Consider the following 15,749-nt stretch of genomic DNA (forward strand, 5'->3'; position numbering starts at 1 on the left):
CCTGTCCCCTCCCCTCTCCTCCCTGTTGACATGTCTCCTCCCTGTTGACCTGTCCCCTCCCCTCTCCTCCCTGTTGACCTGTCTCCCTCCCTGTTGACCTGTCCCCTCCCATCTCCTCCCTGTTGACCTGTCCCCTTCCCTCTCCTCCCTGTTGACATGTCTCCTCCCTGTTGACCTGCCCCCTCCCCTCTCCTCCCTGTTGACCTGTCTCCTCCCTGTTGACCTGTCCCATCCCATCTCCTCCCTGTTGACCTGTCTCCCTCCCTGTTGACCTGTCCCCTCCCATCTCCTCCCTGTTGACCTGTCTCTCCCCCCTGTTGACCTGTCCCCTCCCCTCTCCTCCCTGTTGCCCTGTCTCCTCCCTGTTGACCTGTCCCCTCCCCTCTCTGTTGCGCTGTCCCTTCCCCTCTCCTCCCTGTTGACCTGTCCCCTCCCCTCTGACTTGTCCTATTTTGTCCAACCTTTTTTTCTGGTCTCGCATTCTAAGTAAAGGCTTACAAGAATCAATATATAAATGTTTACTAGCCTCGGTCTGTAATGCCCTTCTCTGTGTCTCAATATTCTTGGTCATGTCGTTGTTTCATTTTCATTTCATTTAGATCTTAAGCTATGAAGCTGAATGCCCTTTTGATCTTTGTCACGGACAACTTGCATCATGTCACCAGCATTGTCAAAGCAGTAAGAACATTGGGAAGATATTATCATTTAGTAAAACATCATTAACATGTACAGATTCTGGTCTGGTTAGTCACAATATTTGCGGCATGAAGCTGAGTCAATGATTATTCCCTGATGAGCACAATATTATTAAATTACAATAATTAGCCCGAGTATTTTGATTAATGAAAAGCAAGTGGTTGTGGAATGGAGTTAAGAAATTGACTTATCATGTATTGATTCTTGTGTTGAATGCACATGTATGATATTTCAAGGTCATACTACAGGTATACTTATACTAGGTCAGACCATAAGTGTAATAATTCAAGGTCAAGCTACAGGTGTAATAGTATAAGGTCAGGCTATGGGTGTAATAAGACTAGGTCAGACCATGAGTGTAATAGTTCAAGGTCAGGCTGCAGGTGTAATAGTACAAGGTCAGGCTACGGGTATAATAAGACTAGGTCAGACCATGAGTGTAATAGTACAAGGTCAGACTACAGGTGTAATAGTGCAAGGTCAGGCTATGGGTGTAATAAGACTAGGTCAGATCATGAGTGTAATAGTACAAGGTCAGCCTATAGGTGTAATAAGGCTAGGTCAGACAATGAGTGCAATAGTTCAAGGTTAGGCTTCAGGTTTAAAAGTTCAAGGTTTTACTAAAGGTGTAATAGTTCAAGGTCAAGCTACAGGTGTAATGGTACAAGGTCAGACTAAAGGTGTAATAAGGCTAGGTCAGACAATGAGTGCAATAGTTCAAGGTTAGGCTTCAGGTTTAAAAGTTCAAGGTCAGACTACAGGTGTTATAGTACAAGGTCAGACAATCTGTGTAATAAGACTAGGTCAGATCATGAGTGTAATAGCACAAGGACATACTAAAGTTGTTATATTACAAGGTCAAGCTACAGGTGTAATAGTACAAGGTCAGACTAAAGTTGTAATAGTATAAGGTCAGACTACAGGTGTAATAGTACAAGGTCAGACTAAAGTTGTAATAGTACAAGCTCAAATTACAGGTGTAATAGTACAAGGTCAGACTAAAAATGTAATAGAACAAGGTCAAATTACAGGTGTAATAGAACAAGGTCAANATATAGTACAAGGTCAGACAATGGGTGTAATAAGACTAGGTCAGATCATGAGTGTAATAGCACAAGGACATACTAAAGTTGTTATAGTACAAGGTCAAGCTACAGGTGTAATAGTGCAAGGTCAGACTAAAGTTGTAATAGTACAAGGTCAGACTACAGGTGTAATAGTACAAGCTCAAATTACAGGTGTAATATTACAAGGTCAGACTAAAAATGTAATAAAACAAGGTCAAATTACAGGTGTAATAGAACAAGGTCAATTTACAGGTGTAATGGTACAAGGTCAATTAACAGGTGTAATAGAACAAGGTCAATTTACAGGTGTAATAGAACAAGGTCAGACTACAGGTGTAATAGTGCAAGGTCAGGCTAAGGGTGTAATAAGACTAGGTAATAGCATGAGTGTAATAGTACAAGGTCATACTAAAGTTGTAATAGTACAAAGTCAAGCTACAGGTGTAATAGTACAAGGTCATGCTAAAATTGTAATAATACAAGGTCAGACTACAGGTCTAATAGAACAAGGTCAAATTACAGGTGTAATAGTACAAGGTCAGACTACAGGTGTAATAGAACAAGGTCAAATTGCAGGTGTAATAGTACAAGGTCAGACTACAGGTGTAATAGAACAAGGTCAAATTACAGGTGTAATAGAACAAGGTCAATTTACAGGTGTAATAGTACAAGGTCAAATTACATACATGTATAATAGTACAAGATCAAATTACAGGTGTAATAGTACAAGGTCTTGCTACAGGTGTATATAGTACAAGGTCAGATTACAGGTGTTATAGGCCAAGGTTCCTGGAGGTGCTTTCGTATACATGGACAGGGTATTTGATATATTATAAACCTGCTGATCAATAACTCATACTATTAGAGAGCTGCTAATTAGATCTACATGATGTGAAAATATGGGTTATTAAAAATGAGTATAAGGTAAAACAGAAGCTGTTAATGCCCACCTGAAATTTATTTTCATCCTGAAATATCCTGGAATCTCAAGATTATCTTGGTATAAACCTGTTGGTATAAGTGCAGATTGCTTTCTTAGAAAATTGATTCATCGTATGATTCAGATCAATCAATTATGTGCATTTACTTTTAATTGCCTGATTAGCGCTGATAATAGTTAGCCTAGCTAACTTGATCTGCAGGAGCCATTTGAATGATAGAGTTATGATTTGAACATGTACGTATCTACATGTACATATGATGAATGTTGATGTATATGTGAATGTTACCGTTTGTAATGTTACTCCATCTTTATGTAAGATACAAGTACACATCTGTCACCACAGGTATGCTGTTTTGCTGCCGGCCTGGGACACTAGTGTTTTTGGCATTCTTTCTTGGGTCAGTGTTTTGCTGACAATGTGGCAGCACAAGTACTGCTGGGGTCAGTGTTAACCTGACAGTGTGCTAGCACTGCTGGAGTCAGTGTTTACATGACAATGTGGCAGCACTGCTGGGGTCAGTGTTAACCTGACAATGTGTTAGCACTGCTGGGGTCAGTGTTAACCTGACAATGGTACAGCACTGCTGAGGTCAGTGTTAACCTGACGATATGACAGCATTGCTGGAGTGAGTGTTAACTTGACAATGTGGCAGCACTGATGGGATCAGTGTTAACCTGACAATGTGGCAGCACTGCTGGAGTCAGTGTTAACCTGATGATGTAGCAGCTTGGCTTGGTGCAGTGATTTATCAGATAATCTGATGTTGTGATGCTTTTGATGTAGTGATGCTTTCACATTAATCATCCATGACAATGTGGCAGCAATGGCTCTGATGTTGATAGATATATAAGATTTTATGTGTTATTAGATTGTTATATGATACTGATCTGGCCTGCTCTAATGACGAATCATTGTCTCCTTGCTCTGACTAAATCCGGTCACCATAATCTATAGGTCATTTGGACGATAAACAGATATAACGTTATGACATTTTGATTCTACACTCTCATGACCAGCTCCTGCTTCTGCGTGTGCCCAATGGTTGGAAAATATTTACAAAAGAAGATAAAAGGTGACTAAATATTGTTAAGTATGGTATAATATGTATACTATTCTGACACACAGTTACATTTGCAGAGTTGTTGGGACAAATTGGTTTTAGATGGATTTTCTCTGGAGTTTACATACGGTAGACAATAAATCTGTGTTCTATGGTTTCTTTCTGAAGGGTAATTTAAAAGTAAGCTATTGGTCGGGCTGTATGGCTTGTTTCTGATTCCTATAAATAATACCCACAGGAGTAGACTCTCTCTCAAGCCAATCATCAGTGTATCGTTATTTATAAGCTAAGTAATTACTCCCTTCGTTTACGTGGAGGATTCCAATACCCAAAACCATCAACACGCACGCTTGTTAGGGAAGATGGGTAGATGTCTTTGTATAAAAAAAAGTGGAATGGATTTATACCAGAAGATTTATCCCTCTCAGTAAGTGAACTCTGGAATTTTGTAATGGAAAAAAAGTAGAAATATCAGAGGAGGCATGCGAAGATACAATCAATAAGAACACACAGATTCCAAATCTGATTATAATTCCTTGAGTTGTGGGAAGGTAGATCGAGTGGTGAGTGGGCCCTAGACCCGAACCTACATCGAACCTACAGCGGTACAGTAGAGGAAGTCACTCCTGTGTCAAACCAGGTCTGAGGCATCACATACATGTATATATAATCAGCTGGCTTTAAAAACTTTGCACGGCCACTTGTTTGTGTCTAGCACATTGCACCGGCAACTCTCCAGGATTCAACGCCAAAGATGTGCTTTTCTCCTGCCAGGCATCTCTCCACGATGTTGTGTTAAAACGCAAATGTTTTAAGACGGGAGAATGGATTACTTGTAGTTAGGGGAGCGCAGAGACTGGATTTAAGAGTTGTCTAGTCTGGATGAGGTCATGAGGTAAGCTGTTTTCTGAGTGTTTTTTTAAACCCTCATGTTTTGTCTGGTGTATGTACTGTCCACAGACAGTAGCTTTCTAACACTGGACATCAACCTCATCCCTTTCTTTCTCTCCCTTTCTTTCCATCTGTCTCTCAGTGTTCAGACATCATGGTGAACATAAACTTAAAGGTTTCTCCTTCCTTGATCCTATCTCTGACAAGCTAAATATGTATTTTCATGAGCTGTGTCAGACTTTCATCATTTCTAATACTTACATACTAACCAGGGCCTAACCTGGCAGTCTGAAGACTCTCTGGGATGTTTTTGAATGATAAATAATTGGGTTGTGTTTTTGAAACTGTAGGGACTGACATGTATGATAACAGATAAGCCTGCTTCCCTCCTGTTTACCTGCAAGGCACTGTTGTTATGTAATATACATTTTGTCTTGTGTGTAAATCTGGCCATGTAATTGATCTCATTCAGAAGGATCATATCATTAGCTACCGTAGTTCTTCTTATATCTACGCCCCAGGTTAGAGCATCTCTTTGATCAGCTCCTGTAGATGTTATCTGTCTTGCTAATTGGTTGTTAAATCAATTTCTATGTAAGTTATTTCTTAAGTGTGAAAATTAAAGCTTTAGCTACAAACAGGAAATTCATTAATATTTCACGAGTTTAGGTGTAAGCTCCTTATTTGTTTTAAAAACCAGATATAGAAAAAAGCTGTAACTTTGCACAAAATAACAACATTTTGCTCTGGTGTTTGGCATTCTGCCCTGTTCAAAGAATAATGTCACTTTTGTCATTACATGTTTCTTGGGGCAGTAATGTCAATTTAATGAATAAATAACCGTTTAAAAATAGCAAACGTTTTTCTCCGCATGAATAATTTCCCCCGGCATGTTTGAGTTGGAGAACTATAGGAAACAAGACATAATAAAGCCTATTGTATACCTCAGACATTGATTTTCTACTGCTGGGAAAGAGTGAGAGGATGAGGCAGTATCTAACAGTATTGATGTCTCCTGGACATTCCCTATATGTCTTCTTCTGTAGGGCTAGAGCTGCACCAGAGCTCTGTTTATAATAACATAAGTCACTTATACCTATAATCAATAGGTCTGCACATGTTCATGCAGGCCATTTAATCGGATCACTGAATCATTTTAAAGTTAGCGTATGTATGCAGAGTAAAACAAATAGGGAAAAAGAATTGCCATTTTTTTAAAATTTCTTTTTTAAGTAAATATGGAACAAATTTTGCAAAAATGAATTAAGAATGAAGTCCTTCGTAATCAAGATATTAAAATTACAATTTTGTAATATGAAACCAATTATTGTTAGTTGTATTGTTTACATATAGGTAACACATATCACAGGTAAAATACTGTATCATTTATATCTATGTGACATAAATTGCACCCAAAAAACCTGTAATATTAATTATCTATATGACACACTATTGTACACTGTTTGCTGTTCATTTTCCTGCATTGGGGCATAGCACTGGATACACTTGCCTGTAATTACAGGCTGTAAACGAGCTACATTGCACAGTTTAACTTTGTGCACATGCACTCACCAAATAGGCTGAGCCGATGCTCTAAATGTTTGACTAATTTACTGCGAGGTGTGGCGCTATTATTACCCAGTTCCACCCACTTCCTGGTAGCTGTTTCCTCATTGACATAAAAAACATTTTGTTGTTTTCATGATATTGATCCATTTCATTTACTTTAAACATTGAAGTTCATTGGTGTTGAAAAGCATTAAATTACTGTAAGATAATTGAGAGGGATATATAGTAATAGGGTTGTGTGTACTTATAACACAGGAGCATCTCAAAGTCACTTTCGTTGCTGATAAAAATGGGCCCATGTTAGGTTTAGTAATAGACGTCGCATTAATACACCCAGAACAGCTGCAAGTACACGTGAGGTATTGTTATACCGATGAAAGATAAATGTCAGGAAATTGTATATAAATAGGTATGTTAAAAATACATATAGACTCCTAATCAAAACAGATGATAGGAAATATTTTCACAATTCTCAAGTCTTAATCAGAATATTTGAATTCAAGAATTCATATTGAGTGATTTTTAAGGCCCAGTAAACATAGATATTAGTGATGAAACAGCATTAACCGACCAAAAAGAAGAGAGTTTGTTGATAAGGCCAAGGCATGGTCTTTTTAGGTAATTTTATTAATGCTATGCATACATAGTTTGGGGGTTGATTTACTGACATGGGCTGTTAGTCCCTCTGTCTGTAGATGCAGCAGTGTTTGTATTCCTCCCAAAGCCAAGCACTAATTTGAACGATACTTGATAAACAGAACCCTTAATGTGTATAAAGTCATTACATAAATTTATGTTAATCCCCTATTTACGAAGTTAAAAAAAACGTTTGTCACACCAATACTACTCCTTCTGAAGAACTGTACAGATTAGAACGATAATTGGTACACATATAAAATTTACATCAAAAGGATTTGTATAAAGTAAATGAAAATAAAGTGATCTCCCCCTATTTCTGGAGTTATGCCCCTTTCTTTAAAACCATTATTCACACTACTGTAGTTTTTGGCATAGACAGATGGAATTAGTCTGCCATTCTTGAGACAGTTCGTGTTGGGTCTGCAGTGGAACTGATAGAGCAGAGTAGCTTCACTTTTGAGATGTAACATATTTCATGCTCTTTAAGTGTTTGTAATCAGGAAAATTTGTTATTCCTGATACTAATGTGCTAAGATTTACTATACTCCAATATAAACGGAAGAAAAAATGTGAAAAAAAAAGGAACAGGTTCCTCCTAAGTACTGTATACAGATATAGAAGGGTTCAAAGTATCGAGATTCCACTGCTCCACAAGAACCAAAGCAAGATTCCACTGTACACACAAAGTAGACTAGGATTCACACATGTCCTGTAACAAAAGTGTTCAAACTTAATATGTTCCAAACTTAATCTGTTTCAGTTGCAGAAACCAAATTCTAGACTAATCAAGTTTCACCATGTGCATGTTGCGGAAACTAGTTTATTAAATAATTACTACAGCCAAAGGTTATAGTTCTTTCTTCTTTTATACGTTGATCACTTTCCCGTTTGATTCTCTGTAAACTTACTCTTTTCAAAATTTTCAAAAAGAAGGTAGGACTTGTTAGACTTTCAGTTTTAATAAAGATCCATATCCCGTGTATCTTGTGGTAATATATTATACATTATCTGTACCTCTGTTGTTGAGGTATCACTTTTCATCCCAGCATGAAAATTATAGTTTGATGTCATTCCCATAGACACCATGTTCATTTGCAGTAAAAATTATTTGATCATGATTAGAATTCTAAGAAACGAAATTTATTGTAAATGTTACCAATGAAAGCGTTATATCATTCTCTAGCTGTTAGGCTAATTTCATCAATTGTTGACTCAAACTGAAGCCAGTATAATTGATTTTCGTTAAGTTTATTAACATAAACTATAATGGGAATATGGTGTTACAGGAGAGATTTTTGACCTCTGACTAGTTTTAATTATAATACACAGGAAAAATGAATTCAATTGTTTACCCCTGAAATTTCATAATGAACTATTCAACTATTCAAACCTTTGAATTAGAAGAGCTCAAATGTGTTTTTAGGGGTGAATGAGTTAAGACTAACCAGCTCCTTCATGGTGATGCGTACCATATTTCATCATAAATGTGCACTATCCTTACCTACATTTGTAAGCAAGTCTCCAAATTATTAACCAGCATTTCCTTACTTGAGGAAAAAAGTGTCCTTTATGATCAGCTTGATTTCAATTATGCTAATTTCCCCACATTTCTAAGCACCCAGGGCACTTTTTAGATGGAATAAGGTATTTGCACTTAAATACATCTGTGACATAGAAACCAAAGTGTGAGGTATCCATTACCTGGCTCCATATATATGTATTCTACACTTGTTTAAATTAATGAAATGCAAACAGACATACATAGTGATACAGCCCCCATGTGAAATGTCAGCTGTGGGATGTTCTCAAATCAAGCCTGCGATCATGTTACAATGAATGACATTGTGTCAGTTTGAGTTGATAAGGTATCTCAATTGTATGATATAAACTCATTTTGTGAAATAATAAATGTTAATGATGAAAATTTGGGCAGCAACATCAAAGTGTATTACAAAATTTGTCTTAGTTATGGTGGTAAAAAAGGAATACCTTATTTTTCAATCATTGAGAAATCATATTAATATTGAATTTGTCATCTGCAAATTGAATTATTTGTTGCAGCGAAAAATGTTGCAAATTTTTACTGGCTTTTTGAGAATAAAAAGATTACGAAAGCTGAATTTAATGCCAGGAGCAAAACAATTACTGTGTGATTAAGGCAGGCTGATTCTGATACCTCCAATACATTAATGTAATTCTGATTAAGAGAGGAATTATTTTTAACTTCCATGGTTTCAAATATCAATTCCTACAGGAATGTTTAGTTTGTGTGGGCTGGGGTCTCGCTGACGAACGTCGCTGTGTCTTAACACTATGAACAAGCTTCACCTTCAGATTTTATGTCGGTATAAATTCAATTGATGGTTGTAGGAGGGGGTCTGATGATTTCCCCCGACAGATTTGCTGTCACACGTACAGATCGGTGAAAGATTGGGGATCTGGGACGAGAATCACGATGGGGTGACTATTTTTAGGGTGATGTGCGTCAGACAAATTATGACAAGATCTGTAGGAGTGTAGAGCAAGTGGACAAAGGGAAGTAATTCTGACTAAAAGTCAACCTGTACTGTCCCGGTAGTGTCCCGGTAGTGTCCCGGTAGCATACAACACTAGGCAAGATTTACTGGTTTATTAATTTATGATGGTTATATATAACTACCAGAAAATTGTTTCTGGATTTTATTTTATTGTCTTTTGCCTTCAGTCCTGCCTTCTACACCTACACTGAAGGTATGATGGTAATTAACTCCAGTTACTTTCTAGAATATTCCATGATTCATGGATCTTGGGAAATTTGTTGTAAGAAACTGAGTTTCATAAATTCATACCATCATGAATATTGAGAATATGCAATTCAGTCCTTATGTTTATGTTCAAAACAAAGACATAGTTTTCCTCTTTTTTTGTAGGTAGTAGTTTGGTTCATGATACATTTACAACAAACAGGTTTGCCTATTTGTGGAATAAACATGCAGCCATTTGTGAAGGAAAGATGTCATTTTTTTCTAAGATTACCATTTTCATAAGACATCTAATTTCTATCCGAAACCATTTGTCAATTTTTATCAGTTTGAATTTGACATGAAAACATGACTGTTCCTTTATAACTTGCACAGTATGACAGATAGACACATACAATGTCACCGATTTGAAAACATTCGCATTGTGTAACATTTCCTGTTGGTGTATTGTCATACCAACATTCTGGGTTGGTGTTTCGTTAGAAATGCTGTATATTTGAAAAATTTCGTAGCCACAAAATTTCGTAGTCATTAGTAAATATAAACATGAGTGATAGCACTGGTGAGTTATAGTAACTGTACGGGTCATCGCTATAGTGTGTCAGAAATTACGGCTGCCTTTATGACTAAAATCTAGGGAAATGCCAGCAATAGATAGGTTAGCAGATAGTTTCAACCTGATGGCCAACCCTGTAATAGATACATTTAGCTTCTAAATATGTAAAGAGGTGAAGTTCAGAGAAAAAAGCTGGCAGATAGCCCAGAGGATGTGTTGTATCTCGCTTCTAACTAGACCTAGCTACCCTCTTGATGTTCCCAAAATTATAATATACTCAATACATACACATCCTGGTGTTCCCAACTCAACTCATAAATAATCTGGTGTTCCAAACACAACACATACACTGTCTGGTGTTCCCAACTCAACACATACGTATACACTGTCTGGTGTTCCCAACTCAACACATACACAGTTTGATGTTCCCAACTCAACACATACACAGTCTGGGGTTCCCAACTCAACACATACACAGTCTGGGGTTCCCAACTCAACACATACACAGTCTGGGGTTCTCAACTCAACACAAACACAGTCTGGTGTTCCCAACTCAACACATACACAGTCTGGGGTTCTCAACTCAACACAAACACAGTCTGGTGTTCCCAACTCAACACATACACAGTCTGGTGTCCCCAACTCAACACATACAGTCTGGTGTCCCCAACTCAACACATACACAGTCTGGTTTTTCCAACTCAACACATACACTGTCTGGTGTTCCCAACTCAACACATACACAGTTTGGTGTTCCCAACTCAACACATACACTGTCTGGTGTTCCCAACTTAACACATACACTGTCTGGTGTTCCCAACTCAACACATACACAGTCTGGTGTCCCCAACTCAACACATACATATACACTGTCTGGTGTCCCAAACTCAACACATACACAGTCTGATGTTCTCAACTCAACACAAACACAGTCGGGTGTTCCCAACTCAACACAAACACAGTCTGGTGTTCCCAACTCAACACGTACACAGTTTGGTGTTCCCAACTCAACACATACAGTCTGGTGTCCCCAACTCAACACATACAGTCTGGTGTCCCCAACTCAACACAGACATATACACTGTCTGGTGTCCCCAACTCAACACATACAGTCTTCGGTTCCCAACTCAACACATACACAGTTTGGTGTTCCCAACTCAACACATACAGTCTGGTTTTCCCAGTTCAACACATACACTGTCTGGTGTTCCCAACCCAACAGACACACTGTCTGGTGTCCCCATCTCAACACATACAGTCTGGTGTTCCCAGTTCAACACTTACACTGTCTGGTGTTCCCAACTCAACACGTACATAGTTTGGTGTTCCCAACTCAACACATACACAGTTTGGTGTTCCCAACTCAACACATACACTGTCTGGGGTTCCCAACTCAACACGTACATAGTTTGGTGTTCCCAACTCAACACATACACTGTCTGGGGTTCCCAACTCAACACGTACATAGTTTGGTGTTCCCAACTCAACACATACACAGTTTGGTGTTCCCAACTCAACACATACAGTCTGGTGTTCCCAGTTCAACACATACACTGTCTGGTGTTCTCAACTCAACACATACACACTCTGGTGTTCCCAACTCAACACATACAGTCTGGTTTTCCCAGTTCAACACATACACTGTCTGGTGTTCTCAACTCAACACATACACACTCTGGTGTTCCCAACTCAACACATACAGTCTGGTGTTCCCAACTCAACACGTACATAGTTTGGCGTTCCCAACTCAACAAATACAGTCTGGTGTCCCCAACTCAACACAGACATATACACTGTCTGGTGTCCCCAACTCAACACATACTGTCTGGTGTTCCCAACTCAACACGTACACAGTTTGTTGTTCCCAACTCAACACATACACAGTCTGGTTTTTCCAACTCAACACATACACTGTCTGGTGTTCCCAACTCAACACATACACCAATCTCACAGTACATCGGTGTCAAAATGCTTTTCATTTTAGAATCTATAGCTGTACATCAATTTTGGGAGTTTGATGTCAGTAATGGAATTGTTTTTGGGACTCGATACAGCCGTCACCAGGTCAAGCTGTCCCGAGTATGTTACATGAATTCACGCATGCCAGAAAGTGGTTTGTAGACCAGTTAGGGTCTTGGCTATGGAGTACACATGATCATAAGATGGATTATTAAATGTAAAACACATCTTGTAGCCTTGCCAGGAGATGGATGTCTAACAAGTATATAGCTGGTTTTAGCTTCATTGATCAATGCAAACATGGTTCTAAGAACAGCCAAGAGCTCTGGCTACCAAAAATATCTTGTTGGTTTAACTCCATCTTATCTGACTTAATATGAATGTAATTGCCTCTTCCTACACCCCAGCAACATTATCTCGGGTTACAGGTCCCTCACTCTCTCCTCTGGACATTGATTTTCTATGAAAGGCGAACATAAACACAGCCAAACTGGTGTGGATTAGAGTTTGTATATTCCCCAAATTGTACCATCTAGATAATATTAAAGACAAATGGCTTGCCCCGTTGATAGGTATCGTGTAGTAGGAACCCTTTCTGGCGAGTGTCAGGGATTACAATGTGGGCCTAGTTGCTGACTGCTTGGCTCGTGTCTGGTATCTGTCTGCAAAAGATTTTGTCTGAATGAGTGATATTAAATGTAATTGATGGTTCCTTTGGGTCAGATGCTGCTATTTTGTGTACGTGAGGGGAACACATCTCCGAAGAGATAAGTGGTGCAGGCTGTTTTTTGAGATATATAGTAGTTGGGATGTTTGAGGGAATGATACACAGGTTATATAACTCAGAAGAGATTTTTTAGCTGACTGAGAGATCCGAGTATGATCCGATCCCTGCAAGTTGATATACTGAAACAATTTATTTATATATATACTTTTACAACTCAATACACAGTGATACAATTTCTGATGTACATTAAGGAGTGAATGGACATCTTGATCTATGTTTTATGTTGGAACAAGTTCATCATAGTGAAGGGATCAGAAATCTGTTAAAAGGTGACTGTGCTACAGGATACAACAAGTACATTTACTGGAAGTCAAAAACCTGTGGCCTCTGGCCAAGCTGTGGTGAGGACTTAAGGCCTAGTGAACTAACTAGCATCTGTGGAATACACTATGCATATGTATCTGTTTCTCTACAGGAATACTCGTTTTCCAGGAGATATTTCTGTCTGAGAGGTGTGACTGAGAAAAATGGTCTAAGCTTCTGACACTCAAGTCAATATCTCCACTACAGTGCGTGCATTACTCTACAGGATACCAGCCTTACATCCCCAGTAACTTCCAACATATATATATTCATATACACCACGTAATGGCAAGTTTGGTGGTCGAAGATTTAGGCACAGGAAAGTATATTCAGGAATAGCCAAAACGTGGAATGGAAAAAGAGAGTGCTAGAAGAGCGGGATACCTGTGCGGGAGGGTTTGCAGGCGGTTAAGTTTGACATACTAACACTATGTGCTGCCTGGGCTCCTCTTGTGTGAAGGAGGAGCTAGAAATACCTCTGTACGTAAGTTTCTCACACTTACGTGTGATGTCGTTCATTCACTGATTATCATTGAAGGATTTGTTGTAATATTTCGGGAAGCAAAGAAAAATGTTTTGGAAGTTTTATTATAACCAATTCAAAATGACAAGTGAAAATGAAGGTCTTTTGTGTGGTGAAATTCAACTTTTATTCTAAATGTCACTTTAAGCAAAGTCATCATAGAAAATAATATTTTGATAGTGGTCAGGGTTTTTTCCCTCAGTCTTTTTGGCTAATAATATATATCAGCACCATGACTTACCTATTATGGTTTTCATCTTAATTAGTCAATCTTAGATAGTTCAAAGTACTTGTAGGAGGAGGTTGACAATTGCACTGTTTCCGTAGTAACTGTAGAAATAGTTTCAATCCATGTTGATTAGTATTCTGATTGTGTCGTTTTATCTATGAGGATTATAATCTAATTGTGGCTATAAAATAGGAATTTTTCAATTGCTTTTTGTCACTTTTGAACAAGATTGGGAATTCAACAATACGTAGGTCAAAACTTTTTAAAAACCTGTCAGATAATTCCAGTAACTTAAATCTAGAATGGGAAGGTAAATTCATGCACAGCCAAAACAGTAAGAAAGACACAACGCCAAAAATGTACCAGCAGACCAAATATTTACCATGTACAGCATATCATTGGAGTGATGGGTTGAAACCGTGTTTTTTCATGAGTCACAAAGTAATGAGGTGAGTGCTGATGCCCGGACTACAGCCATTATGTGTACAAGTTATATCATTGAAAGGTATAGTACACATCTACTGGTACCATCAGTAACAAGACTGGTTAACTTTATAATAGTTATACTACTGAAAGGTATAGTACACATCTACTGGTACCATCAGTAACAAGTCTGGTTAACTTTATAATAGTTATATATACCATTGAAAGGTATAGTAACACATGTACATCTACTGTTACCATCAGTAACAAGTCTGGTTAACTTTATAATAGTTATACCATTGAAAGATATAGTACACATGTACATCTACTGTTACCATCAGTAACAAGTCTGGTTAACTTTATAATAGTTTTACCATTGAAAGGTATAGTAACACATCTAATGTTACCATCAGTAACAAGTCTGGTTAACTTTATAATAGTTTTACCATTGAAAGGTATAGTAACACATCTACTGGTACCTCAGTAACAAGTCTGGTTAACTTTATAATAGTTATACCATTGAAAGGTATAGTAACACATGTACATCTACTGGTACCATCAGTAATAAGTCTGGTTAACTTTATAATAGTTATACCATTGAAAGGTATAGTACACATGCACATCTACTGTTACCATCAGTAACAAGACTGGTTAACTTTATAATAGTTATACTATTGAAGGGTATAGTAACACATGTACATCTACTGTTACCATCAGTTACAAGTCTGGTTAACTTTATAATAGTTATATATACCATTGAAAGGTATAGTAACACATGTACATCTACTGTTACCATCAGTAACAAGTCTTGTTAACTATATAATAGGACATTGGCACAACTTCCGCCAAAAAAATATATTCCTGACTGTAAAATTCATATAGAGAACATAGCTCTTTGTTTCTTGGCTATGAGATAATTTTAATCTATATTACATATCTTTATAATTTAAAAGATTTCTGAACTTTTTGGGGGGACTTTAATCCAGAGTGCAAAGTGGACTAGATGCTAGATAATCTCTGACCATCTGCAGGTTTGACTTGATGCTAGATAATCTCTGACCATCTGCAGGTTTGACTAGATGCTAGATAATCTCTGACCATCTGCAGGTTTGACTTGCTCTGGTGTCTATAATTTGGTGTAAAGTGGGAAAAGTGCCAAGTTGTTCAGCAGAACACCAACAAGAAACATGTTTGTAAACAACATGAAAATTGAAAGTAAATATTCTGGCTATAAATGAATTGAGGTAAATATTCTGGTCATTAGAGTTGGCTAAACATGATATTCTAATTATTTTATCTTGACAAATTTTCTGTGGATGAAATCTTAAGCTTTCTTCTGATCATTCAGTCTATGTAAACATT

General features: G+C 37.8%; 1 protein-coding gene across 4 annotated transcripts in view; it reads left to right on the plus strand.

Moving 5' to 3' along the window:
- Positions 1-15,749, plus strand: part of LOC110460609 (SRSF protein kinase 3-like) — a 94,476-nt gene that overhangs the window by 17,869 nt on the left and 60,858 nt on the right. Inside the window, exon 1 of one of the 4 annotated variants that reach the window (XM_021513615.1) lies at positions 4,330-4,662. The exons of 2 other annotated variants lie outside the window; for them this stretch is intronic. In XM_021513615.1, the coding sequence (XP_021369290.1) occupies positions 4,658-4,662 (5 nt within the window). In that variant the 5' untranslated portion in view covers positions 4,330-4,657. Of the gene's footprint in view, positions 1-4,329; positions 4,663-13,513; positions 13,693-15,749 lie in introns of those variants that run through there. One more of the 4 variants, XM_021513614.1, reaches the window with a different exon arrangement.

Source organism: Mizuhopecten yessoensis, unplaced genomic scaffold (genome assembly GCF_002113885.1).
Source record: "Mizuhopecten yessoensis strain PY_sf001 unplaced genomic scaffold, ASM211388v2 scaffold10441, whole genome shotgun sequence".
Lineage (NCBI taxonomy): Eukaryota > Metazoa > Mollusca > Bivalvia > Pectinida > Pectinidae > Mizuhopecten > Mizuhopecten yessoensis.